The 27,999-nt window shown below is 45.1% G+C and overlaps 2 protein-coding genes across 6 annotated transcripts; one reads left to right on the top strand and one right to left on the bottom strand.

Moving 5' to 3' along the window:
* Nucleotides 1-3: 3 nt before the first annotated feature.
* On the bottom strand, nucleotides 4-7,156 carry kcnk1b (potassium channel, subfamily K, member 1b). The gene is made up of 3 exons (XM_040178848.2): nucleotides 6,133-7,156; nucleotides 4,826-5,221; nucleotides 4-2,846 (listed from the first exon to the last, which is right to left on the bottom strand). Exons 1-3 carry the CDS (start codon nucleotides 6,485-6,487, stop codon nucleotides 2,587-2,589), a joined length of 1,011 nt encoding a protein of 336 aa, XP_040034782.1. The 5' UTR covers nucleotides 6,488-7,156; the 3' UTR covers nucleotides 4-2,586.
* Nucleotides 7,157-9,754: 2,598 nt separating this feature from the next.
* On the top strand, nucleotides 9,755-27,399 carry map3k4 (mitogen-activated protein kinase kinase kinase 4). Of its 5 annotated transcripts, none has more exons than XM_040178134.2 (27): nucleotides 9,755-10,017; nucleotides 15,012-15,193; nucleotides 15,304-16,769; nucleotides 17,486-17,746; nucleotides 18,112-18,264; nucleotides 18,383-18,540; nucleotides 18,738-18,854; nucleotides 18,950-19,049; nucleotides 19,213-19,296; nucleotides 19,383-19,652; nucleotides 19,739-19,888; nucleotides 20,058-20,219; nucleotides 20,345-20,478; nucleotides 21,074-21,152; nucleotides 21,247-21,325; nucleotides 21,952-22,045; nucleotides 22,397-22,519; nucleotides 23,705-23,805; nucleotides 23,899-23,979; nucleotides 24,075-24,266; nucleotides 24,354-24,424; nucleotides 24,529-24,645; nucleotides 24,736-24,895; nucleotides 25,005-25,127; nucleotides 25,454-25,560; nucleotides 26,107-26,286; nucleotides 26,477-27,399. In XM_040178134.2, exons 1-27 carry the CDS (start codon nucleotides 9,986-9,988, stop codon nucleotides 26,495-26,497), a joined length of 4,797 nt encoding a protein of 1,598 aa, XP_040034068.2. In that variant the 5' UTR covers nucleotides 9,755-9,985; the 3' UTR covers nucleotides 26,498-27,399. The 5 variants fall into 5 exon arrangements, with proteins under 5 accessions (XP_040034068.2, XP_040034069.2, XP_040034070.2 ...); XM_040178136.2 differs by having other exon boundaries at nucleotides 9,807-10,283; XM_040178137.2 differs by lacking the exon at nucleotides 9,755-10,017 and adding an exon at nucleotides 10,635-11,111.
* Nucleotides 27,400-27,999: the final 600 nt, after the last annotated feature.

The raw sequence follows: 27,999 nt of genomic DNA, 5'->3' as shown, positions 1-27,999 counted from the left end.
AAGTCAGATTTAACCAACACTTTATTTGAGTCGCTGATATTTTACAGTTCATGTATTCACTTCTTATGCTACGATGAATATTACAAAAAACGTAGTACTTCATGAGCTTCCTACAATACTCACTGGCGCTCCTGGCTGTACAGCAACCGAACACATGTGTACAGTAAGTTGTGATCCCAAATTTGACAAACGCTTTACTTTTGATAGCATAAATAAATGATGTCATAATGGAATCCGTGACACGTCGTTTCACCTGCCAGCCCCTCAAGCCAAACTGCACATGACCGACAGACTCCACCAAAAGCAGCAATGCTGAAGTGTAGAAGCCGTGACATCAATCGATTTAATGAATCTACTAAACAGTGAGACACCGTACAGCAAAAACAAAACAAAACAAAAAACACTTTAGCTAAATTCAAGTTTTTTTTCTTCTCAGCAATAAGAACAGTTTCAATGCGTCACAGGTTACACAAAGGCCCAGATCGGTGGAAAAAAAAAAACTATAAAATACTAAATTGAAGATCAGTGAGTACTTAAGATGATGACAAGCTCAAAGCTAATTCTGCGAGCAGTCATGACACTGAGCCACAGCCCGCCGATTCATATAATCACTACACTAAACACAGCCAGCAGAGCAGCTGAGGGAGTAACGCTGCTCTCTCGTCAGGCTTTGAATCTCACTGTAACAAACGGCATATAAAACATTACATTCTAGACTTTACAAAAGGCCGGGAGCGTGCCGCGATGTAGCAGAGAAAGATGAGGTCAGAACTTCAGAAACACACTTAAAATGCATAAGGATTCCTCGTCTTACTATTAAATGTGCTAAGGAATATATATGACAATCAAGTCTGCATTGAAGGAGTATGGAGCAACACCGTACACCAAACAGAATGTTAATGGTCAGAATATAATAATGTCATTAAATTATCTGTCACATAATTCTTCCTACAGGTACAAACAGGAGTGCAATGTCAATTTCCTTTAAAATTGTAATATTGTGTTTTACACCATCCACTGATTTAAATCCCAATCATAGACATTTCCATCCTTGGTTGATGAGCAGATTACAAGCTGATGGAAGAAGTGACAGAACAGATGTTTTAGCTGGACTCCTGTCGCGTTTCAAGCAAAGAGTTACTTTCATCACTTAAAAACTTACTATATATACATTTCTACATTCAAATGATATAAATACAATCGGCTTTAAGCCGACAGCTTGCTCGTTTCTAGCTTAGAGCAGTTACCGATCATCCACACCTAAAGTACCATTCATGTTTGATTATTTCTATCATTAGTTTTTTTACCGATAAAATAGTAATGTCCATTCTCTCTATGAGAATCCCAAAGAGTTCTCCAGTACATGTGCAAACGCAGCGCTCTATCTTGACGGTAAAATGCAACGGGCCGGCCTGCAATCTGTGCTTCCCTATTTAATATCGCTTTTCAAAACAGAAGCACACGAAGCCATTCAGACAAATCAATAAATTATAGTGCTGATCTTCTCACAGACGATTTTGAAAGAGGACTGCATCATCTTGAGAAAATACATACTTGCAGACAGATATTATTCCTCACAGCGAAATGTCTAATACCATGAAGTCTAAAAAGAATAGTAAACACCCGCGATAGGATGAGCCGGAAGTGCTACAAAACATCGAATTGCGTTTCTCCTTGTCTGGTACTTTAACATCAAAGTCAAATCGGTTATTCAGAGTTCAGACTATTTGTAGTTCATACAATATACACGGTCTCTTCTTTCAGATGCTCATGTTCAGGGTTGATCGCAAGCGCCAAAGTTCCACGTAACACTAGAATGTCTGACTCGCGGTCTTACATCACGTCCTTACTTCATGATTTTGTCCTGTTGAGACCAATTAGTCATAATTCAAATATTTATACATTATATGTTACGGCCAAAATGTGCTTTGTAAAGTCACAGCAACCTTTGACCAACCAGTGAGTCGGCCCGGCTGGAGTGCGAGTGGGCGGTTCTGCTGAAACTCTTGCGGATGTGTCACACTCACAAGAATAGCGTGAATAATACAATACTTACAGCGAGGAGGCATAAAGATGTCTGAAATCCAGTATTTACATGCCTTGTTCTCATGTCTTGGCTACACTGGCTCACCTTTAAAAAGGAGTGTTTATTCTGGGTGGAGCTATAACTTTACCGCTCAATTCAATGTGGCTAACAAGCATCTCTATTTACAAGACACATACGTGTTTATGTTGTATTCTGTGACCGACTGATTTGTCCCATATTTCAGCAAGATTGAAGAGGGCAATTACTCTCTTAATATTTCCCTAAATAAGCAACAAATAAGGAGTTTGTTTCAGGTGAGTCATAAATACAGCAGGCGGCTTTTCTTGAATCACCTAGTATGTCCTTATAATGACTGTTAAACTATTGTGTCAGTATTTTGGTGTGATGGTGGTGTTTATTTGCCAGCGCTGCACAGCCCCGACTAGTTATACAACTAAAGTTTACAGAATGCCTACGGCTGTGACTCGTGATCTACGCCTTCTGTCTGCTTTTATTCTGTGTGTGCATTACTTTCACATCGTCATCCCTCAAACAGATGTTTACTGGATCATGGGATCATCACTGAGAGAGGACAGTTGAGTTGGGACACCGACAAACGACTGGATTTTGCCGTCAGAGTAAACCGTGGCTCGGTTGGACACAGTAGTGAAGGACAAGTGGTCGTGTTCCAAAATGGCCAGGCGGTCCTGCGGCTTCTCCTTCTTCAGGTAGAACATCTTCCTCAGCTGCTTCAGCTGCTGCAGCTCGCAGAAGGTCTCCAGCACCACCAGCATGACTATCAGACCCAGGATCAGGTAGACTGGGGAGACGAGCACAGAAGGCAGAGAAAGGGTTGAGAGGAGGTGTGAGTGGTGTGATTAAATTCCCCTCATATCAAAAACAACACTCAAAAACAGCTGCTGTTGGATTTATACAGACAAAAATATTCGAGGATTCCTGGAAGTCCTCCAATCGGAAAGTAATGGATTGAGAAACCGTTGTTTGTGAGCACTGACACAAGAGGGAGCTGTTTCTGCCTGATAAGAACAGTGTGAGCTCTGTGGAAACGCTGAGATGGGAAGAGAAATGGTTTAAGACAATGCTCTAAAAACACTGTTGGCTAATCTTTCACCTCCTGGATTTCACTAGCAAATTATCTTTCAATGTAACAAACGTGAAAAATTCCCCTGAAACTCCCGAGCATCCGGTGGTGAGTGTAGACCGGTTTGTAACAACTACTGCATAAGGACTGTCACTTATACTATATAAATAGTGGTGCTACAGCGCTACAGCGCTACGTGGTATATTAACAGGCCTGAATCACTAACATTTTTAAATACTTTTGATATTGCATTTGTTTGGATTTCGTTAAGAAGCCAAAACTTACTTTATGTACAAAAAAATAATGCAAAAAACCAACTGCTAATCACACAAGGCACCGACTAAATCCAGACAAACAAAAATGGAACAATTCGGCAGATGACACGAGTTGTCTTTATCATTTGTGGAAATCTGTTTTGAAAGACAAACGTCACTCAGGATACTGACAAGTACTTCACTCCACTTCACGTGGGACCTGTGTTGTTATTTGAACCAATAAATGCTTTCTCCCATAGCCTTCCCTCCTCCTACAGACTGTCTTTGTCTGGTGCATAATACACACACACACACACACGTTCAACATGTGCCCCCCCCCCCACAGCTCGTCAAGCGTGCTTGGGTTCAGATTGGATTTCTTCTAATTCTTGTCACTAGGAGCCGTCACAGGGCCTGCAGGCCTGTAGGAAGTTGCCCAATCAACCAGAAAGATGCAATCAATGCCTTGCTGATCTCCTGTGGGCCATGGCTCATTTTATCCTCCACACTGCACACTGCTGTGGTGCCCGAGTGATGGTTTAAAGCGAAATGGAAAAAGCTATTCAAATGTCAGCAATGAGCTTCATCAGCAGTATACAAGTTAAAAAATACAGCGGAATAGTGTGAAAAAAACCATAGTTATTGTAAGTGAACGTGCAAAGCATTTTTTTTGTTTTGCAGTGACAAGTTCTCTTGCAGACTATATGCTTACTGTAGTAATAGCCGTTACGCTCGGTGTGGGTGGGACAGGCTATTCATTAACCATAATTACATACAAACTGTTCGATTTCAATTAGTTTGTTTTGTAATAGAAGCTTGTTAACATTGTTCTAAAATTAAACCTATACAATTGTCACTTTATCTATATATAGATATAAAATATACAGCCACTATAGAACAAGCTGGATCTGAAACTGGAACTTGTGCATCCGGATTTTTTAAGCAGTGTGTTGATTTTGCATTGCACCCATTTTTACTTTTGTTTGAACAACACGTATTCATAGAGGTTAAGAAATTGACCCAGCTGGTTGTGTCACACCCTGTTAGAACAAAGTTCCCCATCGTATAACATGCTGCGTGTGACATATTCTCATATCAGTTAATCGTGTCATTATTTTTTACGAGTGTGTTTCCTGGACTGCTACCAGTAAACAAATCAAGCAGTCATACCCACTTTTCAACAGGAAGCATTTGAGCCAATGAGAGATCCTGACACACGGACACTAACAAGGTAACAGCGGTGTGCCGGTCCCTGATCAGTAATATATATATATATATATATATATATATATATATATATATTTATTTGCTCAGAGCACACATCACTTTTAAAGGATATTTGGTTTAAAATGTTCCACATCCCATCGTTACAAACCGCCTTAATGAGGATGAAGGAACCTGTTTGAGCCCCCACTTTGCCACGAAAAAAAGGAAGACTCTCACCGGTGATGCCCACTTTGTAAAGCTCCCTGAACTTCTGGTTGGTGGCCTCTCCGGGCACGTAGTCGCCCAGGCCGATGGTGCTGAGGGAAATGAAGCAGAAGTAGAAGGACTCCAGGAAGTTCCAGTTCTCCTCCAGCGCTGAGAAGATGGCAGCGGGGATGAGAAAGAAGCAGGAGACGGCCAGCGCGGCGAGCACAGCGGCATGAACGATGGCCACGACTGGCTTGGACAGACCCCAGCGCCTGTGGATGTACATGACCGGCCGCCGCGTGCTGAACACCATGATCCTTTGCACCACGGCCGTTAGGAAGAGGAGGGTGAAGGGGATGCCGATCACGGAGTAGAGGATGCAGAAGGCCTTCCCGCCGTCAGAGAGTGGCGCAGTGTGACCATATCCTGGGGGGGGGGGAACAAACAGGACAAACCCAACTTTCATACAGAGCCGGTTCCTGAGCATACATGATCTCCTAAAGCGTTTTTTACTGACAAATAAAATAACCGGCAGAGTAACTAACAGAGGAAGAGACGGTAGAAAGAGTTACGGACTTATTTGGAGTATTTAATGGCAGGTGGACGATGAACTTAAAGCTTCTGCTTTGTATTCTTCAAATATAATGGAACTGCTTCTGTTTCCACAGAGGTTCACTTCCCCTTTCTCTCTAGTCTTTCTGTTTGAACTTCTGAGTAACAAGAAGGTGATAGAAAGTATCCCCCAACCATCAACAGCAGATATTTGATACATGATGGTGACAAAACGAGGATAGAAATCAATTTGGAAATACCGGTGTGATTGATAAATGCAGGTTTGAGAATAAGACAGAAAGAGTGAGACCTTCCATATGATCCCTGTATGTCAGTAACCTCCAAGGCATTTTGACTTGACGGAGAAAGCTTTCATGCAGCCAGGCAGAAACTGCTGAAGCCTTCACGATATCAGCTCGATCCATTTTGAAAACTTCTGAGATAACTGAGACAAATGCCTCAGGAAGAAACACTTTTCTTAAATAATGTTATTATTGCCCGTGGAAAGAACATGGACGGCACGCTGCCTCATGTTTATGTGCCGTTCCTCGTTACGGGCCTTCTTCTGTGCGTTGCATTCTGCAGGAGGGCTGTTTATCAAGACGATGATGCTGATGTCCCACCGAGGCGGCGTTTAAAAACGCATGGCTCACGTGTAAATACACAGAACAACAACAACAACTACTACATCACATTCTTTTAATGACCCGTTTTCATTCCGCGGGGCTGAGAAAGCGCCCGATCGGCGGCAGCATCACGCACCGGGCCGGTGCACGGACGCTCACCTGTGGTGGACAGCACGGTGCTGGCGAAAAACAGGGCGGACGTGAAGTCCCAGTTCCAGTTGGCCGAGGCGTTGTTGAGGATGGAGACGCCGTAATTGCTCGCGTCCAGGGCTTTCTTCAGGAAGCGCTCCAGGCGCTCCTCCGACAGGCACTCGTTCTCCTGCAGGAACTGCTTCTTGATGGCCCTCAGCTCCTGGCGCAGGATGTCCTCGTACGGCAGCTCCACCGAGGAAAAGACCACGGCGCCGAACACCAGATAGAGGACGTAGCCCAGGACGAGGGACGCGAAATACCACGTCGATTTGTGATTCTGTATCATCCGCACGCACGAATTGCCGGCTAGAGACGGAAGCATTGTCGCATCGGCCGCGGTGGTGTTTCGCTGCGGGTTTGTTCAAAGTCAAATTCAACGTATTCTAAACTAAATGTTAATAATGTAATCGCCTCGCGCGTTTAAATAGCAAAACAAATGTATCCCAACGAGATGGATGTTGTTACAGACAAAGCTCAATGAGATCACTTCCCCCTCCGCGAAACCTGCTCTGGCACTTGAGGCTTTCAGGTGCAGTCGGACATATCTAAATTATCGGAACTATAACATATTGATGTCCCCTATGTGTGATAGGCTTGCGTGGTTTTGGGCATTTTGGGACGTCATGGGTAGACACACTATTTTAAATGTATAAAGCTTTTTAGCTTTTCTCTCCACTAATATCTTAGCTGGAAAAAAACGTTTGAGCCTGCTTTTCTAAAAGATGAAACTATGAAACGTATTACATTATATTGTATAAATACTTATAAACACAACGCGAAAAGCTTCAAACTGTAGCGGTCGTGTTTCCGACCTTCAAACAGCACCTGAAGGCAGCAAGTGATGTGGCGCCGACACAGGCCGTGTGACGTAAGCATGTCCGCTTCTCTCCTCCCGGGCCAACGGGGCAGGCTCGGCCAGTGACGTCTTTCGGTTTCAATTCATAGCCGTCGCAAAAGCTGCCGACGTCTCCTCACCTACCGTCTCGAAAACAAAGGTAGTGAGAAGAAAGCGTGAAGGTGACACGCCCAGGTATGCGTGGCATGTCGACCGGGGTGTGGAGGGACATGTTTGGCTTCATGCAGAACTAGACTTTTCTTGAAATAAGCTTTTAAAAGAGAGGTAAGAATGCATACAAGTCAGCTTAGTTGTGTGCCTTTTGTCACATGGACAATGGTGGGGTTTTTACTTAGAGGTCAGCATATTTATTTTATTTTATTATTATTATTATTATTTTGATGACACCAGGACCGCAGAGGGCAAACTAAACTAAAGGCACACTTCAGACTCTACCTCAACTAAAAGACTAACAAATTGTAGCACTTAAATTGTACTTATAACGCCACTTATCTATAGCAAAATGTAAATTGGCTTATTTGAGGAAATTGCACTTTTTTGTTTCTTGCTCTTCTGAGTTTGTATCCCTATAGTTGAATGCACTTATTGTAAGTCGCTTTGGATAAAAGCGTCAGCTAAATGACATGTAATTAACGTAATTTTCAATAACCTTTGTCACAACCTGGCTCAAAGGGCCATGACGAACGAGGGAACGAGGCAGCCTAACGTGTCAAAAGTGATTTATTTTACTAAGGAATCAACTAAACACATAGTTTGTAACAGATCACTTAAATAAAACAAGCAGGGTATGCATTGCGGGGAAGAGCCAGCCGTGTAGTCCGATCAGGTGGGCTTTATCACCCTTGGCTCGCCACTCCCAGGTGCCCCAGATCTGCCATCAACTAAGGAAGATGTTACTACCATATAGAGGTATCACTCCCACCGAGTGGCCTGAATGAACCACACAGAGGCCATCACACTTCAACAACAACAACAACAACAACAATAATTCTTACGTGGTCGCCGATGTTAAACTGCTTAAAGTCTGCCAAAAAGACTGAATTTGTCTGATTTCTACCCGCTTATTATGCCCCTTGGCCTACATAGGTTACGTACATGTTGAGGTATTTGTACTTTATTGATTACACAAAGTACTTTAAAGTGAGGGCCACCCAAATCTATGTTAATGGCATTATTGCCATGTAGTGTAATCTACATATTTGTTATTAAAGTACTTTTAGAAGCGCATGATACTTTATATTTCAGTTTATACTTATGAAGACTTGTTCATTGATTTATTTTGTTTGCAAAGAGAGCATACAACTTTGATGTGATGTGAAGGGTACGATGTGAGGGGGTGTAATGTTTCCTCCATGAAACGTTAGTGGGTTCAGAGGGCTAATAATAGGAGAAATAATATATAGATGTATAATGTTTTGAGTATAACTGACAGTGTTTTTAGAAAATAAAGGGTTGATTTTATTGTTATTTTCTCTAAGTGTGTTTTAGTCTTCACAGGGTAGCAAAGTCACAACACCAACTCAAGATTGAAGGGTTATTATAACTCGTATAATTACATTTGAACTCATACAAGAATACAAACTATTCTTTGGTAAAACATAAAAATGCTTGTGTTACTGCATTAAAAGAAATACAGTTTTATACCAGTCTGTTGAGGCCACTACCCTGTATTACTCCAGTCGGCTGGGTGAACAGCATCGGAGCTAGAGACACCAGCACACTTAACAAACCGGTTCAACATAATCTTCAAACTGCGCAGTCCGGAAAAGGTGGTGTAAAGAAATGATCCATATTGGATAACCTGGACCATCCTCTTCACCACACAACAGACTACAGTGGAGCACTTATAATAATAAATATAAATAATATACACTATAAATATTTTTTGCTATACAATGTGTAGATACACAGAAGCAAATGTTGATGGAAATGTTTAGTCCTTGTGTTTTTGTGTCAGGTTGAGTGGAAACCCCAAATCAGCCTTTTTGAAAAAAGTGTCAAGAGCCTCATCTATTTGATTGAAACAGGTATACGTGGGGTTAGATGCAACATGATAACTCAAAATTATTATTCAATTATGAATTTAGGATTCCTAAATTACACCGGTATTACATTCTTTTATAATTGTTCCCCTTACAATATAAGCTAACATGCACTACATGTCACTATGTGAACAAATGTTTGTTCATATGTGAACAAATTCACATGAATTGTTCAACTTATAAATGTCCACATTTCTATAATCTAACATAAACACGGAACGTGCAACTATCAGACCACAAGGGGCCCCCAGAACCTGAAATGCATGTGCTGGTGAACAGGAAGAAATACTGCATGTAGTTAGAAACAGGGAGGTTTGTGGTCTAGCAGCTCACTACAATACATTACATTAAACCCTCCATACTCAGGGTTCTGTTGAACATGATAATGGACCCTCATGTCTAACTTGTACCAGAATTGTAGTGCTACTGAAAGCACAGTATCGATGGTTAAAGTCCATAAGAAAGTAGTTAATTTTATTCTCTGATTGACAACTATATAATAATAATAATAACAATAATAATAAAGTAATAATAATAATAAAGTTATTAAAATATCCCCATCGGTTTCTGTTACAATATTTGATCTACAGAAAGATAATATATCATATCGTTGAAGAGATGATTATATGATAATAGATCCATTGCGAGTTTACTTTGGGGCTCTTCACTGCTAGTGACCGTACATGACCTATCCGGGTAGCCGTAGTAATGCAATACCGAAGCACTCCTCCTCAATGAATGTTGGAAAGATGGCGACGGCATACGCACAAGCAAGAGTCAACTGTGCCGGCGGATAGAAAGTGCTCCAAAGAGACAAAAACCTGCCTCTTTTGCAAACGTTTAACGGTGCAAAGTCGGTCTGATATTGTTTAGACATGGTTTAGTCCATGCACGGCCGGGAACAAGACGCCGCTGCTTTGCTATGGAGCCTCCGGATCGGAACAAGACCAGCAGGTATGCGAATTTTGTCGAACAGACGCTACACCATCAGGACCTCGCACTTGCCAAATAGAGAGCTGAACGCAATAGAACGGCGGGCTCTTAGAAATCCACTTCCTGTCAAATAGTCATCCGCGTGCAGTTACTGCAACACTGGAGTTGCAAACTTTTTTTTCGAGCAACATTTTTTTTTAGCCGTACTCCGTTGCAGATATCATCGTCTGGTCAGATTTTCAGTTGACAGGATGGGAAGGAAAAAAAAATGCTCCCCAATTGTTAAGGTAACCCAACGACACAATTATCCGCCCGCTAACTGAGCAACATGTTGACATGCTAGCTAACACCTAGCAGCTACTTTAGCTGTTGTGCTTGTCACTTTATTGTTCGCCCGCAGAAAGTTCACCGGCAGAAACCGAGCGCGCTGCAGACACGTAACGTTACGTTCTGCACCGACGGCCTGTGCGGTCCACTTTAAAGCGTGTTGTCTATTATCTGAGCGTGCAACGCCATGCATTTCACAATAACACAGCGAAGGGGATAAAACTTCGCTGGCATTAGCTTAGCATGTCGCTCCGCTGTTTTATTGTCAACGGCGATCGCCGCGCACGATTTTGCACGCTCGTGTGTTTGTCACTGAATCGTGGCACAGGCTGGTGCGCTCGTGTTTATTGCACGCTTACCGCGTTTAGCAAAGCAGTACGTGAATGACTTGCATGTCACTTTAGTTGTCTTTTATCTGTCGTGGGGACATATGTGCAGCTGCGAGCCTTTCGTCATGGTTTCGTGTGTGTTCCCGTCGGCTCAAACGACAAGGTTACCGGACGACGGCTCTCTGCAATCTGGCCGCGGAATGCACACAAGGCACACGTAACGTAACGTTATGTGCGCATATCCTAATCGAAAGCGTGTTTGCCGCTGGCGACAGAGCCCTCAGGAATCTGCTGTTATGTCTCCTCTCTCTCTCTCCTGCCTTCTCCTCAGCATGCATTCGTCCTCTCGTTCATCCCCGTTGGATCGGCTCTTTTCATCCGCTGCAGACCTCAGTTCGAGTTGCCTTGTGGACACTCTGGTCGTGTCCACGTGATTGTGCAATGCTTCTCCTGTTACAGGTCACTACTGTCCGGCATTGTTGCATAAAGGGAAAATACTGAGTCATGCTACTACGGCAAAAACATCACAGGCTCTCGTGATCGCATGCTATTTGTTTTTATGGTCACTCTGTATCAGTTTACTGTGCTCACAAGGTTTTGGGTTAAAGGCAAAGCCAACTATTCAACATAAGCCGCCAGTGAGGCTAAAACGGTTTTGCATAAGTTTCTACGCTCATGAGTAAAGTAAATTAGAGGTTTTGTAACGAAGATATCCTTCTACCTCAATAACCGCTTACAACTGTGTTCTAAGGGAGACGAGATGGGCTCGAGGCCCATCACCGGCAAGCACAGGCGTCCCTTTGTCAATAATGTCTTGTTCTCTAAGCGAGTCTGGAGAGATTGTGGCTTACAAGCATTCCAGAGATTTCAGGATGTGGTGAACAGAAGGCGGCGGATAGCTGCCGTCTGTTCGCTGGAGAAGCTCATGGGTGAAACTCATCAATGCCTTCGTCTGCCAGGGGCCCAGGCTTTAGAATACAGATGGACCAGTCCTCCAGGCTTCCCTGACCCCCCCCCAAATCCTGTCTCTGCGCACACCTGCTTTTGGGGAAAGGCAATTCTGCTCCCGCGTTCTGCCGCTCTCATCTGCCGTTTCTTTTCAAACGATAGGATCTTTGTAACTACTAAAACCAAGGTGATCGGCGTTACTTATACGGTACCACATCGTTCTAATGGGGAAGGAGACAAAAGATGGTCACGTTCTGCAGGGTAACGTCACGCTCATCTATTTGATCGGACAATTTGGGATGTGCACAACTGCGGGACGCCGAAAGAGGCAAGTCGAAGCTGACAAAGGTGTAGCTCACGACTTTCAGGTTCAATTACATAAGCGGCGCAGACTGCGGCATTTGTGGTGCAAGTGTCATCCGGTGAAAACATGCCATTACTCCATTTACCTCACGTTGCCGCCCAACCTCTGCAACCAGTGACTTCATGTAGGAGCACTACGTCATGTGACTCGTTTTCGGCTAATGGCGTTAGCTGCCATTGGCGCGGTAAGGCCTATGTGTTATTCTTTGACTGAGTGACATATAGTGACAGATGATACCGATGTGCCTTGCAGAAGCAAACGCCTCGGCTCTGCATGCACGCGGCGCTTTGCCAAGTTGCGCGTAGGAGAGGTTGAGCGGACCGCTCCTGGAATTGTCAGAACTCCGTTCCAGAGGAGGGTGGGGTTGAGTACATAGTGTTCATTTTCTGAATTCTGTCATCAAATCTGCCTGTCGTGCAAACTTGGGCTGCGGCATATGTTATCAGGGATGAACAGGCAGAGCTCAAGAGTTGCACAGGCCTGTAAGTGTGAGCTACGTTTCCACTTCCGTGGCTGAAATGAGTAGCCAGCAGGCGCATCCTTTTTTACAGTGGGGGGTAATCAAAATCTGGATTTAGCCCACGGAGCATCCGTCATGCCAGCGTGACCTAATTGGTAGAGAGTGTCCTCTTACAAAACCCCGGCCTCCGTCTCCTCCTTTCCTCTTTCTGGAAAAAAAAAAAAAAAAAAAAGTGGGGCCATTGTGAGCAAGTGTGCCCACTAACCAGCTGTGTGCTATTCAGCTGTGGGCCTCACGGGCCACGTGTCACAACTATACAATGGGGTGCCCCTTCCTGGTACAATGGTGTGGATGGTTGTGTCAAAGGTCAGGCCCCCCTGACTCCGGCAGCCCTTCATATAACTGCATCAGTCGCTATACAGAAAGAAAGGCTCACGATTCGCTGCCGTTTATTATGCAGTCAGTTTTGCTGCCTTGGGGCTGCAGCATTCCACTGGGCTTTTATTGGACCCCCAGTGAGCCGTCAGATGAGCCATTGAGTCCAGCCAGACACCATCTGCAGGGACAATTCACTAGCTGCAGCCTGGCAGGGACAGCTTAAAGACCCACAGTGCTGCTTCTGTGGATAACTGCGAGGCATGCAGGCATGTGACGTTCTCCGTGTAGTCTGCCAGTAGGTTATTGGGGGAAAAAAAAAGCTAATAGTTAAAAAAGAATTGATCAATCCCTTACTGCACAATCTGCGCTTGAAGTGTCTCATGGTGACCAAACAAACAACCAGCAATGATGAGGTCACTGGTTCCGCTGTCATTCCTGAGTGATGTCATGCTGTTCTCTGTAGAGGAGTGTCTTTTTAAAACCTGGGGTTCATTTACTCTCACGCGTTTGTACTACGGCCGTCCGCAAACACCAAATGTGTGCACAATTCAGATCGTACTCCTGATTGAGCAAGTAGGATGTAGATCGGGCAGGCTTGTTTCGTTATGCAGTTTCCTGATACCTGTCTACATGTTGGCGTCACAAAAGCACAGCAATATATCTGCTGTTGTGGTGCTAAATGCCTCTTTGCAACACAAACACACACACACACACACACACGCAGAGCTGCTTGCTGTGCTTTCTTGTGGCTGCATACTGAAAAGATCGCAGTTGTGCTCTGCCCTTGCAGAACAAGCCCCCTACCAGTAGCTCGTACAATGCACCCATAAAGGCACCAGTGTTCTTTTTCAAGCAAGAGTCGGTCTGTAATTCGATGCCTGTCGTGCGATTCAGATGTTTGTGCAACGCTCCTGCTGTAGCAGTGTGGACCTCCGTGCGGTCTTAGTGCGTTTGGCGCTGTCGGGGTTGCAGCAGGTGTCTGTGCATTCGGCCACCCTGCGGCTCCCGGGGGACTCTGTGCACAGACACAGATCCTGCAGCGGGGCAGATGGGCAACAGAAGCCCGGACTCTCTCTCTCGCTGTGTGTGTGTGTGTGTGTGTGTGTGTGTGTGTGTGTGTGTGTGTGTGTGTGTGTGTGTGGCGCTGCGGCTGCATGAAAAAGCTCAAAGCAAAGCTCAAAGCAAGTGATTCCCAGATTGACCCACCTCCCTTAACACTCACTCCCCCAGCGAGCGTGCCCCCTTTCAACCCTGCCTACACAGATGCAGACAGGCGCGTGTTGGGGAATGCCTTTTCAGTCAGATGATCGATGGAGGGGCACATGGCGAAAAGCCTACACAATGCTTGTTTCCATGCCCTTCCCCTTCTTATTCTTTGTTTTTGTTGGCGGGGGTAAGACCTTCCAACCTTTCCCTCTAATCCAGTTTTTAAAAATCCTCGGAAAGGCATCAGGGAACAAAGCGCTGACGTGTTAATCTGGAAAGGCGCGCTGCTTGCAGCCTCTTTCACATTTTTTTTTTTTCTTTTCTTTTTTGTTGCCGTGTTCCAAGAGATCATTGCGCTTCCTCTCCTCGGATCTCTGTGCAGCATATTCTACTGTTGCTTTTCATATCCTGACAATTCACAGTGAGGATGCTGTGAAGCGACCCACGAACGTGACACTCATTGGCAGCGCATACGGTCTATAACATTCGACATACTTGGGTTGAGCGAGTCTCTGGCACATCTTTGACTTGTGCAGCATGGTTGATGTCCTCGCAGCAGACAGAGCTGGGGGACGGGGGGGGGGGGGGGGGGTTACTATATCTCCCTCACCGGTTGAGTCATTGTGTTCACCAAGGCTAAGAGAGGCTTCTAGCCGCGAACCCACAGCTTGTTTTCCTGCGCCTGGGCGTCTGTGGTCGTGCACACGACGTCGCTCTAGAAGACAGACGACTCGTCAGTCAGTGCAAGGCAACAGCAGACAATCAGTCTAGTTGCAGTTTAGCAACCTGTTTGCCGTGGCATTAGAGGGGATTTGCTGCACACCGTGTTATGGGTACAAACACCGGCGCGCTGTTTGACCTTGCACATTACATTTCTTGGGTTTTGTTATGAGTGAAATAGTTTCATAATGAAACAATTTTTTTAGTTCACATCCACAGGTCGCAGTGCTCATGTCCATGGAATGTTTTTTTTTTGGACACACTGTCGTTTAAATCCCTGCAGGCAAGTGGGAGATGCATCCAAACAGAACTCTGAATTGGAGGACCCGTGGGACTCTCCCAGCGGGGATGACGAGCCTCCGTATGGCACAACACCTCCTAATAACCCCCGCCAGATGAAACGCATGTCTGGGAAACACCACCGAAACAGCCAGGGGAGGAGTGCGGGTCGGTCCCCCAACAAGGGTAAGTAGATATGGAAACATTAAAAACACAAATATCTTTTTAACTTGTTATTAAATGTATTTTTAAATCCACTGCGTTGACTCTGATGTCCCTTCTGTGTTTATTTTCAGTGGACCTCGCCCCACCTGTCGCGAAAGAGAGTCCTAAGCCAGCCGAGGCCCCCGAGGAGCACAGCTACAAGCAGGGCAAGAAGCAGAGGGCCACACTACGCTCCATGGAGAGAGACCACAAGAAGACTTATGAAGGCTCCTTCATGCTGGATCCACTCTCAAAGTCGAGCCCCTTTGGCGCCCTAAACATGGATCCCAGGAAGCATTACTTGAGCTTGGGCTGCACTAGTTGCAAACTCCCGGTGTCCATGCCCCACATTGCCCGGACCCACCGGCAAACCTCACGCACAGACTGTCCCGCCGACCGCCTCAAGTTTTTTGAAACTCTGCGTCTGCTGCTCAAGCTCACATCTATGTCCTCTAAGAGGAAGGAGAAGGAGCAGAGGGGCCTGGAGAACATGGCCTTCATGGGTCACAACAACGAGGTCATCTGGCTGGAGCTGCAGGCTTGGCACGCCCGGCGCTCCACGGGCGACCAAGACCTTTTTCTATTCACTGCCCGCCAGGCCATCCCCGACATCATTAACGAGGTCCTGCAATTTAAAGTCAACTATGCCAGCCTGAGAGGAGCCCAGTGTTCAGGCTCTCAACCGCTCCAGGTGGACTGTCGGAATGTCCCAGGTTTAGTCTGCACAGAGGAGGCGGAGCCTGCCGCAGCAGTGGCCAACCACTGCGGAGTAGACCCCTGGGGCTTCAGCGCCTTTACCCCGCCAGCGATGAACGCAGCCGAGCCGTTGGGCTCCGGCGACGACTGCAGGGAGCACCTTCAGCGCCAGCGGCTCGCATTTGAGCAGGTCAAGCGCGTCATCGAGTTGCTGGAGTCCGTGGAGGCTTTGTACCCCTCTTTGCAGGCCCTGCAGAGGGAATATCAAAAGTATGCAGCGCGAGACTTCCAGGGCAGGGTGCAGGCGCTCTGCCTGTGGCTCAACATCACCCAGGACCTCAACCAGAAGCTGCGCGTCATGGCCACCGTTCTGGGCCTCCATGACCTCTCCCGCATCGGGTGGCCCGTCTTTGAGATCCCTTCACCTCGCTGCTCCCGCGGCAATGAAGAAGAAGAGGAGGATGACGAGGACGAGGAGGATGACTCGACGGCCACTTTCATCGCGGAAAGCGATGGGGAGAACAGGGATGCTGAGGAGTACGACGACGAGGATGAGGAGGATGACGAGGAGGATGAGGTGATGTCGGGACGTGTAGCAGGGGGAGAGCTGTCTCCCTCTTTTGCTCCTAAATTTGCCCGATTGTTGTCGGAAGAGGATTTTCTCCCAACCGCAACGGCAGGAAGTGCAGAGGCGATCGCGGGAGGAGGAGTGTTCTGCCCCACAGCCATCTACAGGCCGTTTGTGGATAAAGCTCTGAAACAGATGGGACTGCGCAAACTGATCCTCAGACTGCACAAGCTGATGGACCGCTCTCTGCAGAGGTCCAGAGCGGCGCTGCTCCGCCACACCCCTGAACTGGAGGTACGGCCTCTGTTCATCTGCGCACTGCACGGCGACCCATCATTTATTCATTCTCTTATTTTATTCTCGGTTTTATCGTAACAGTACTTTAAACGTGTTGCTAACATCAATTCCTGGCATACGAAATACCAGCAGTGCAGCTGTTGTCTTGGTCTTCACAGATCCCTCAGAATTGAAAATCACAACTTATTTTGCTCAATATTCAGATTGCTTTCAGATGAATGACAGCTCCCTAGAAGAGCAGCTATAACATCTCAATCGGCCCCGGTGGATAGCTGTTAATGGAGGGGTGGGGGGGGGGGGGGGGGCATTGTGCTGATTCCCACCGCCAATCTATTGGCCTTTCTGGCATAAAATCCTCTCCACTTTCAGAGATGACCTCCCATCTGTTTAGACAGCTGAAGCTGCTCCCACACACAGCTGATGATAACAACGTGGTGCACGTTTTGCTGTCACAATTTTTTTTTAAATGTTAAAAAGTGGTTTCTACTGACTGCAACCGAAGCCCGAGAATCGGTTGGCAATTTTTAAAAACGAGTTGCAAATTGCCAATCCTAAAGGGAGCTGACTTTTTCAGATGCCCGTCTCCAATTGGGCAGCACTGCTAGCTCTGTGAATGAAAACGGTTTCAATACCATCAACTGTTGACTTTTAATATAATAACCATGGTGCTTTTCTAATGCTGAATTACCCTCACCGGCTCTTCCACCCTCCAGTTTGCAGACTTCCCAGACCCCATGCTGTACAGTGATTACCTGCCAGAGCTTTCCCGCCATGTGTCCTGCAGTGGTCCGGCTCAACCGGAGCAAGGAGCAGACCAGGTCTCGTGGGAGGATTTGCTGGACATGGACCTCCCATCCTTTCGGCCAGCGTTCCTCGTGCTGTGCAGAGTCCTCCTCAACGTCATTCACGAATGCCTTAAACTGCGACTTGAACAGAGGCCCGCTGGAGAGCCCTCACTGCTCAGCATCAAACAGGCGAGCAGCTGCCGAAACACTCCACCTTATGTGTTGTCACTCTTCCGGGTCGTGCGGAATGGCTGCACGCGTCTAATTGTCATATATCTTTACTCCCTTAGTTTTCTCGCATGAAATTGAGAAGCCGACACGTACTTGTACATTAACAGGGGGCAACAAAATGGGCTTGTGCATATAAATGCAATGGAATCATGTCCATTTCTCCAGTTCTTATAGAAAACTGTTGGTTCTCTGCATAACAAATAACTGAATTAAAGAAACCAATATTGAGATAACTATTGTGTTCTCAAAGACAGTAAAGCTTCACTGGTGCGTCACATGTTATTGCTAATGGTGTTGTTTCATTTGTTCTTTGCGATCTCCAGTTGGTGCGCGAGTGTAAGGAGGTTCTGAAGGGCGGTCTTCTGATGAAGCAGTATTATCAGTTCATGCTGCGCGGCGTGGTCACTGATGCTCAGGGCTTGCAGACAAATGCCAATATCGATGAGTTTGAAGAGGACCTTCACAAGATGCTCTTGGTAGGACTCCTAACCTTTCCACCTCCACTTCCTCACATTACAGGGTTCCAACTGTTCAACCAGTGGCAAGAAACTCTTGTGAATGAATAGAGATTGAAATCTTTCGCTGTTTTTGTAGGTCTACTTTGACTACATGCATAGCTGGATCCAGATGTTGCAGCAGCTGCCTCAGGCTTCTCACAGCTTAAAGAACCTGTTGGAGGAGGAGTGGAACTTCACCAAGGTCATCACGCCTTACATCCGGGGAGGGGAGGCCCAGTCGGGGAAGCTTTTCTGGTCAGTTGCTTACCTGCTAACCAAACAGAGATGGTGTTGTTTTCACTCTTAGATGATTCAGTGGTTCACAATTGGTTTCTAAGAAGGACTGAAAACCTGTCTAAGCGACGGGCCCTCGACTGAAGACTGTGAACTCATCCTTTTTGAGAGGGCTGTTGTAATTGATGTAAAAACGAGGACCGCTCTGCTCTTTGCAGCGATATCGCCGGGATGCTGCTTAAGTCCACTGGGGAGTTTCTTGATGCTGGCTTGCAAAAAAGTGGAAGTGAATTCTGGGAGTTTGCAGATGACAGCACCGCCTCAGATGAAATCAGGTAAGGGAGAGGATTTCTGTCAGTGTGTTAATTATTCATTCTGTCCCCCCAGTGGTGGTGTTTTTTAACTTTTGACCCTTTTTTGATTCTTCCAGGCGGTCAGTCATCGAGACTAGTCGGTCTCTTAAAGAGCTGTTTCACGAGGCCAGGGAGCGAGCGTCTAAAGCTCTGGGCTTTGCCAAAATGCTTCGCAAGGTGAGCGGCAGCAGTGAAGGATTCTCACTCCCTGGAAGTAGAAAGCCACTAAAGCACAAACATTGCAGTTAATCTATGACCCTGTTTTTTTTTATGTTGCTCACCAAAGAACTAGGACTGTGTGTTCTGACACACACTTTTGCTTGATTACTTATCTGTGCAGGACTTAGAAGTTGCTGCAGTTTTCAGTTTCACCAACGGGGTGACTTGTCTCCTGGATGCTCTGAAGAAGGGAAACTACGTCAAGGTGCGTTTGCTTCTGCGATAAGTTGACACACCTATCGCACCCGTCTTTTCTGCTCTACATTTAGCCGCCTCCTTTTTTTTATCCAGGTCCACATTCCGGGCTTGGAGGAGCTGCAGGTTTTCGTGCCGTGTGGCCTGATGGACCAGCGGCCTGTCATCCTGCAGCTTCTCAACGCCGCTGTGGGTAAAGACTGCTCCAAGGAGCCCGACGAAATCGCAGAGGACGACGCCTACCTGCTCATGAGTAAACACGGAGCAGGCGTCTCCGCCGCGGATTCCGACTGGGCTCGGTGGGACGGAGAGCTGATCAAGCTGGTCCCGCAGATGGAAACCGTGGACACCTTAAGAGCCATGACGGTTTGTGGCATTTTCAATTCAATCTGCGGCTGTACGCGTGTCTCCAGTGTGTACGAGCCTCCCTCTGCTTGCCGGTGTGCCTTCAGGTGGAGAACATGCTCCTGATAGTGATGCAGTCTGCGCATCTGGTGGCCCAGCGGAAGGCCTTTCAGCAATCCATGGGGGATGTCCTCACTCTTAGCCGGGAGCAAACGTCGAGTCAGCCTCTCATCGCCAGTGCTCTGGAGGAGCTCAAGGTACTCGGATCGCCACAAGCTATGGTTTCTAACATGTTATCTTTTTACGCTATCCCGAAAAAACGAAACCAGGCCTGTGTAGAAACATCTTTCGCAAATCCGTTTTTTTCAACATAACCTTTTTTTTTTAATTAGAAAATGATAATAGAACTTTATTCTCCGACCGCAGGATGAGGCACTACAACTGTGCATTAAGATCAGCACCTCCATCGACCGAGTGGAGTACATGTTCACCACAGAGTTTGAGGCAGAGGTGGAGGAGTCTGAGTCGGCGACTCTGCATCAGTACTACAGGGAGGCGATGATACAGGGCTACAATTTTGCCTTTGAGGTAAATGTAACATAATGTGTGTTTTGCAATGGGACAGTAAAGTAAACATTTTTAAGTCATCAGATTACTCAATACCTAATATACTCCTGTTTGGAGTTTTAATTTTTAAAATGTTTTACTTGCAGTATCACAAGGAGGTTGTGCGCCTGATGTCAGGGGAGTTCAGACAGCGGATTGGGGATCGCTACATAACTTTTGCCCGCAAATGGATGACCTATGTCTTGACCAAATGTGAGAGTGGCAGGGGTACCAAGCCCAGGTAAGGCCGTCCCTTCTGTCAATGAAGTAAATCCTTAAGGAATTTACTCCTGTCTTTAGTTTTAGCCTGTGTCTTGGCACATATTCTGTCACGTAGTGTAGCAGCATTCAAGGGTTGATTATTGTATCATTGCTGTAAATCGGGTAAAGGTGAGGCCCTCTGGTTTGGCATTAACTTTACTAATCAATGAGATATTCTGGGAAATAATCTAAATAAAAAAAGTGAACTTTCATCAGTTTAAACGAACTGAGCTTTTTTTGTTTCTCACAGTGCAAGTTCATAGTAGTTCAGCAGGCTTTGTTTGTCACGTCCTTTCTTTAGTTCTGCTGCATTGTTAAATGTTAAACAGAGATTATATGTATCTTCTTAGTAAGATGTAGGTCTTGAGATTACATATTTCTTCAAGAGCTTTTGCTTTTAGCCGTAATAAGCTGCCTTGCCAACATTGTCCCGAGTGAAGCCTTATGGGTTATATTATGGAATTAAATTATGGAGATTTTTTGTTATATTCAGACAAATGATCCACAGTCCAAGTGTATCAGCAGAGTACAGAGTGAAGTTTGGGGACACACTGACCGCCATGTTCAACCTGCAGGTGGGCGACCCAGGGCTTTGATTTTCTCCAGGCCATCGAACCTGCCTTCATATCAGCATTGCCAGAGGATGACTTCCTGGTAAAATTGCCTATTCTCTTGCACAACAAGCATTGCTTGAATATGAACACGGCTTTAATATGATTTGACTGTGAATGTGTGTGTCTTTCTGCAGAATTTACAAGCCTTGATGAATGAATGTATTGGACATGTGATCGGAAAACCACATAGCCCAGTCACTGGCCTGTACATTGGTAAGATGCTCATGTGTGATTAAAAATTGTGGGTAATCCCTGGAACTGTGGATTCATTGCAGTGTTTGTATTTTTGTCATGGGAACAAGCTGTTACATAAAACAGGCCCGACGGTTAATGCCGTAATCGATTAACAAAGGAGGTACGTGTTCTCGAGGTTGCTAGTCTTCGCACGGATGACTGAGTCCTTTGCAGCTCGATGCTGCGGCTCAGTGGCCAACTGATGAAAACCAGGGTTCCATGGGGAGAAAACACTGCCTTGTTTGTACCTTTAAAAAAAAAAAAGCATTACAAAAGTAATGTTTCTATGAAATATAATGCTGGAAAAAGGTGACCATCTAAATAGTTTCTTTATGGCAAATGTCTGAGATATGGAGGCAACAATCTGGTTCTATAACTAAAGGTCTTTGACTCGGATGGAGTAAAGCAACACAATGCCGTGGCTTCCATGTGGTGACATAACCGGAACACTGCATGCGTCAAAACATGAGCTTTTGCCGTACGACAGCAGAATTCATGGTATTTTCTGTAATTGTAGATTTCTCACAAACAATAAATAAGGTTTTTTCTTTACGTGGGTGGGGTGAGCAAATAAGCAGCTGGTGTTTTGTTTTTCTTCTTTTCAGCTCCCAGGAATAGTCCTCGTCCTGTAAAGGTCCCTCGCTGCCACAGTGACCCTCCAAACCCCAATCTGTTTGCCCCCAATAATGAAGGTTTCAGGTAGGGGGGGTTTACTTCAAGTCTTTCCAGGAATCTTTGTGCATACTCGGCTTTTAATCCTCTTTCCTGCATGGCTCATTTCGCAACATTGCTTCTGCTTTGTATGGTTACTGATGTTTTCGGTGAGCTTAATGTGTGACGCAAGTTTCTCTGTGTTTTGTTTGTGTAAACTATGAGAATGTCAGTGAGCAAGTGAGTGAGTGTGTGTGTGAGTGTGCGTGTGTGCGCGCGTCCGTCCCCGAGCCAGCCAGCGAGTCTCCCACACACACACAAACACATCCACACACTTCCCAGTCAAGCCCCCATACTTTCCCCAGGGAGAGCTCCTCAGTTTGTTTTTTCACCACACAGCTCTCGGAGTCTCCCCTGCGACCTCCGGAACCAGCTGTTCCCCAACGGCCCTCGCCCTGTCCCTCAGGGTCCGGGGGAACACGGCCACACCAAAGCACCCTGCAGCAGCCCCAATGACGTCAGGTAGCTTTGCCCCCAGGTCACCGGGTAGAAACTGCAGTAAAAAAAAAAAAAAAGAGCCATTCAGGGATTTTTAACAAAAGGCTGCTGAAAATTACAGGAGCAAATGCTCCACGTTTCTCAAGTTTTTAAATATTTTATTTGTAGGCCCTATAACAGTGAAACATTGTGCTTATCAGGCTTTAATAAATCGTTTTATATTATACTTTTATTCCATTATTAAGCCTTTTAGATTTTATATTGAAATAATTTTAGCCTTTTGACTTCTAATTGCATCTAAACAAGCACTCTAAATGTAGATATTCAAACATATATTTCATTTGCTACCATGTTCTCAAAGTCGGTCTCCCATTCTCTAACTACGTTCCTGGCTTTTATAGTAAAATGTTGTTTGCAGGGATAGTTTGGCTTTTTGGAATACAGGAAGCATTTTATTCAACTGAATTAGGACGCATTTCCCTTTCCATTTTACCACAAATGCAATTTTCCGTTGATTTTTATAGTTTTTTTTGATAAATTGCTGCTTCAATTACTGCAGATATGAATATTTTAATCACTATAAACTTGCCTCGGCATAAAATTGCTGCTTGAAGACACATCGAAATAACATACATGACATTGATGTAAGTCACAAATGATCAAGAAAAAACCTGCCTGCGAGAAAAAGCAGTATTAATAATAAATGAATAAATTATAAATGTTATTTGTGGCTTTTATAATAACCCCGCTAAATGTCAGCAAATCAGACAATCTGCTTCATAAGTCTTGTTAATGTCAAAAGAAGAGACTGTGCTTGTTGTGCATAATGTGAAAAGCATTGCTTCAATGAGAGTGGGCCATGATATTCAACTTCTTAGTGCTATTAACATTAATCTTGCTTTGATGTTGGTGATTCACTGCCATTGGATTTTGGGCTTATTTGTGTGTGCTTATGAATTCAGAACACGCACCCTTGAGATCTAACCTTTAAGTGTGTTTGAGCTGTACGATGACTGAAGCATGCTGAAATGATGCTTTTCAAAACGCAAACTAAAAATCCGCTCAAGCTTTTTTTCTCTTCTGTTTTTTTTGTATCGTCTTGAAACCCTGATACTGTTTTTCCAGCCAGAAATTGTGTAGTATTTTTTGTGAGACTGGAATGTACTTTTTGAATGAGTAGGTTGATTTGACCACCATGTTTTTTTGCAGGGGATCCAGTTACCATGAAAATGACCGCCTGTCGTCTGTTGCAGCAGAGTTGCATTTCAAATCTCTGAGTCGCCACTCCAGCCCCACAGAGGACAAAGAAGGTGGGTGCATTCAGTGCTGTGCATTATTTGATCCGCAATGTGCATGCACGTGTTCTAATTGGCTGACCTGTGGTATTGCGACTCCTTCTCCAGAGCCATCCTATCCCAAGGGAGACCCGAACAGCGCTGCTCGTCGAAGCTGGGAGCTGCGCACCCTCATCAGCCAGTCCAAGGGTGAGCTCCCGAGTTATGAGCCCAGTTGGATTTGCTAAAAACGGGAGACGTTCCAAAAATGATAAAATCCTTTTTCCCCCTCTGACCCATCTCAGACACTGCGGCGCGGCAATGCCCCATGGAGGCCGTCCGCCGCTCCATCCGCAAGTTTGAGGACAAGCGGTACGCTGTGATGAAGCAGCGCAACATCATAGGCCAGGTGTGTCACACGCCCAAGTCCTACGACAACGTCATGCACGTTGGGCTCAGAAAGGTGACCTTCAAGTGGCAGAGGGGCAACAAGATAGGTACGGCTGCCTTCCGACTGCATTTGCTATGAAGTGTGTTGTGTAACGCTCGTTCAGTCAATGATGCAATGTTTGCGTGTGTTACAGGTGAGGGCCAATATGGAAAGGTGTACACCTGCATCAACGTTGACACCGGTGAACTAATGGCTATGAAGGAGGTGTGTACGGCAAGACCAATTCAATGGGTTTAAAAATAGACAAATAATAATATCTGCATGTAGCGTTAAGTCTCCCCCTTTTTCTTTTTTTTTTTTTTACCCAGATCCGATTTCAGCCAAACGATCACAAAACAATCAAAGAAACGGCGGATGAGCTGAAAATCTTCGAAGGCATTAAACATCCAAACTTGGTGCGGTACTTTGGAGTTGAGCTCCATCGGGTAAGAAGCACGCGGTTATATATTGATCCAGACACGCGGGGGGTGAATACTGAAGCGCTTTGCTCAAAATGTCCATGCACTCACCTGCAGGAGGAGATGTACATCTTCATGGAGTACTGCGACGAGGGCACTCTGGAGGAGGTGTCCCGGCTGGGGCTGCAGGAACATGTCATCAGGCTCTATAGCAAGCAAATCACTACAGCCATCAACGTCCTCCACGAACACGGCATTGTCCACCGTGACATCAAAGGTCCGCACCACGTGCTCTTTCTCATAACTTTCTGCAGGAAATTGTGAGTAAATTGAGCATTGATTTCCCTGCTAGTGATTCTGATTTTGTTTTGTTTCTTCCCCATCAGGAGCCAACATCTTTTTGACATCATCTGGCCTGATTAAGCTCGGCGACTTTGGCTGTTCAGTCAAGTTGAGGAACAACACTCACACCATGCCAGGGGAGGTGAACAGCACACTCGGAACTGCGGGTAAGAAATGATACTTTGGGTCTGGGGGCCACCAACAGGGGTCACTGATGCTTTATATTTAATTGGTTCACTTTCACCAATAGATGTCACCCTGCATGCTGTGATTTATTACTAAAAGTGTGTTCATGTATGGTTGTGGTGTGTGCAACCATTTTGTTAACTGTTAACTCGTCTAGTGGATAAAAATGTTTGAATTTATTTGTTTGCTATATGTAGTAAAAATAATCATATTTCTAATTGATCAAAAATAAATCACTCAAATCTTTATAGTGTACCTCTGATGAATACATTCTGGCCTTCAGTAACTGGGTTTATGTCCTAATCAGCATACATGGCACCTGAAGTCATTACCAGAGCAAAGGGCGAAGGTCATGGACGAGCAGCGGACATCTGGAGTTTGGGTTGCGTTCTCATTGAGATGGTGACTGGAAAGGTAAGGAGTGATGGTGCATGTTGTGTTCTGACCTTGTCATAGATTAAATGAAATCCCAAAGGCTTGTAGTCCTCCTACGCTGCAAATATTCAATGCCGTAAGTTAGAGGGACAGAGATACCTGTATTATTGACATGGTTATAGTTATGAATGCAAACGAGAGGCAATGTGGGCTCGCTGTGGGTTCCACATGCGCCGATTATGTTAGAACACATTAACCCTGCATTTCCCTTTTGATAAAATAATAAATAACGGACAACATTTATTCTTATGTTCAAAGTCAAAAACAGCTCATTGGTGCGTGGGTCAGAGTAAAGAGGCTGTCTGAGATATTTAATTTAGTGTAGAATACCACAAAATAATAAATCTGATTAATTATAAATAAATACGCCCCGTGAAATCAAATTGTTGATTTTTTTTTTTTGCACACATCTGTCCGGCGTTTAAAAGTAATAAGGGGTCAAATAGGGACGTCTGCTGAAAGTTAGGCAAACCAATTAGCAAGCAAATCAAGATGAAATGTTCTTCCCTTTTCCTCAACCTGCAGAGGCCGTGGCACGAGTATGAGCACAACTTCCAGATCATGTACAAAGTGGGCATGGGCCATAAACCCCCCATCCCGGAGAAGCTGAGCACCGAAGGGAAGGACTTCCTCAGCCACTGTCTGGAGAGCGAACCCAAGCGCCGCTGGACAGCCAGCATGCTACTAGACCACCCGTTCGTCAAGGTGAGACGCCACTACGGCGGACATTTCAAAAGAAGTCCTGTGGTTTTACGTTGCGACTGCCAGGCTCAAAACTCATGTAATCACAAAAAAAATCCCCAATCAACTGTTGTGGCTTGACTGATTATGCCTACGGGGGGGGTTTGCGTTCACAAGGACCCCATTAAGGCCTTTCGTCTTCTGTCTGTTTCAGGTTTGTACGGACGAAGAGTGAACAGACGTTCTCTGCGACTTTTACGTTTACAAATGAAAGCACTACTGTACATGCTGTTGGACAAAAGAAAAAAAAAGAACTGTGGAATGCCGACGAGAGAAGGTTACGGCTGAAGGCACATGGAGTTAAACTGAGGAACTAATACAAAAACCATTTCAGAGGACAACTGGACCTGTGGAGTTTAGGCTCGTCTTTATGAACCCGTGGACTGGGCTGACGGGGACGGGTGGGACTGTACATACTGTAAGAATAGGATTGGCTTTAATTCTTGTATAAACCATATTGTAAAGTTAAAGTAACAATTACCACATTTGTTGTCCTCACTGGTGAAGAAATGCTTCTCAAAAAGCATTGTGGGGGGTATACCTTTTTTTTTTTTTTTTTTTTTTTTTTTTTAAACCAATGTGTGGGTTTGTGGGGAGACGATATCTATGGCACTTTTAAACTGTTTACCCGAGGGACTGTTGAGTAGTGGAGGGAGGAATCTAAGCCTTCTGTGGCTGAACAAGGTGTGGTGAGTCTCACTGAACGGAAAGAGAGGCTGGTCTACCCTTTTTATCAAATTTAACACCACAAAATGTATCCCATGTCATCTGGCAAGCGCGGGTCTATTGCTTTGGCCTTGCTGAGTCAAGTCAATGTCAAGTCGGCGCGATGTTCAAGTCTGCTGGTCGCCGGTAGAGAGCTGTTCACGCGACCGGAGCGCAGCCGACTAAGAGAAACGGGGCCGGCTCTCCCTCCCTGCTGCTGAACACAAAAAACACACCCACATAACCAAACACTGACACACACACACACACACACACCACAACGTCTGGTCCTCTGCTGCTCTGTCAGTGTTTGTTTGCTATGTACAAACAATATTAATAAACCTATCGTTTTTTGTTTTTTTTTAAATGAAATTTGTTTGTGTTCTTCCACTGTTGAAAAATGCAGGTTATTATTAGTGTTGCACCATCATGTAGTTTCACTTACAGATAAAAGTAAAGACCGACTGCATTATATTAAGTTAAGGTGACTGCAAAGTCACTGGACCAAAACAATAGTAAGCACTTCTGTAGCTAAATAATAATTCAAAGTGCAGTGTTGAACTGTGCATGAAAACATGTTTAGGACCAATATAATATATATATATACCAATATAATGACCAAAAGTTATTTAAAAAATCTGCAAAACAATGATCGTATCAGCTCAGACTTGGAAGTAGTAATGTGCGGGAGTTATTACAAAGGTCCTTTATACAACTTGTAACAAATAGGGTTTTAAGGATATTACTGATTCTGCGCATCCAAACTCATTGTTTTGATTATTAAAAATACTAAATTACTATTTCATTTAGGAATTACAAACTCCATTTTAGTGAATAGGGATAGTGGCATAGGACTTCGCTGTAGAAGTCCATTTCTTTCACGAACTAAAGATGGTTTGAATCTGCAAGTATGTTTTTTACTCAAAATAAACAAAACTGAAAAATCTCATTTTGATGAACCTCCAACAAGAA

This window comes from Gasterosteus aculeatus, chromosome 6 (assembly GCF_964276395.1).
Source record: "Gasterosteus aculeatus chromosome 6, fGasAcu3.hap1.1, whole genome shotgun sequence".
In the NCBI taxonomy this organism is placed as follows: domain Eukaryota; kingdom Metazoa; phylum Chordata; class Actinopteri; order Perciformes; family Gasterosteidae; genus Gasterosteus; species Gasterosteus aculeatus.
This window is presented reverse-complemented; position numbering and strand designations above follow the sequence as displayed.

Coding starts and splice junctions, on each gene's coding strand:
- kcnk1b (XM_040178848.2), bottom strand. CDS start 6,487: ATGCTTCCGTCTCTAGCCGGCAATTCGTGCGTGCGGATGATACAGAAT. Junction 5,222..6,132: donor CACCGTGCTGTCCACCACAG/GTGAGCGTCCGT, acceptor CCCCCCCCCCAG/GATATGGTCACACTGCGCCA. Junction 2,847..4,825: donor TTACAAAGTGGGCATCACCG/GTGAGAGTCTTC, acceptor TCGTCTCCCCAG/TCTACCTGATCCTGGGTCTG.
- map3k4 (XM_040178134.2), top strand. CDS start 9,986: ATGGAGCCTCCGGATCGGAACAAGACCAGCAG. Junction 21,326..21,951: donor AGTCACTGGCCTGTACATTG/GTAAGATGCTCA, acceptor TCTTCTTTTCAG/CTCCCAGGAATAGTCCTCGT. Junction 24,267..24,353: donor GCAGAGGGGCAACAAGATAG/GTACGGCTGCCT, acceptor CGTGTGTTACAG/GTGAGGGCCAATATGGAAAG.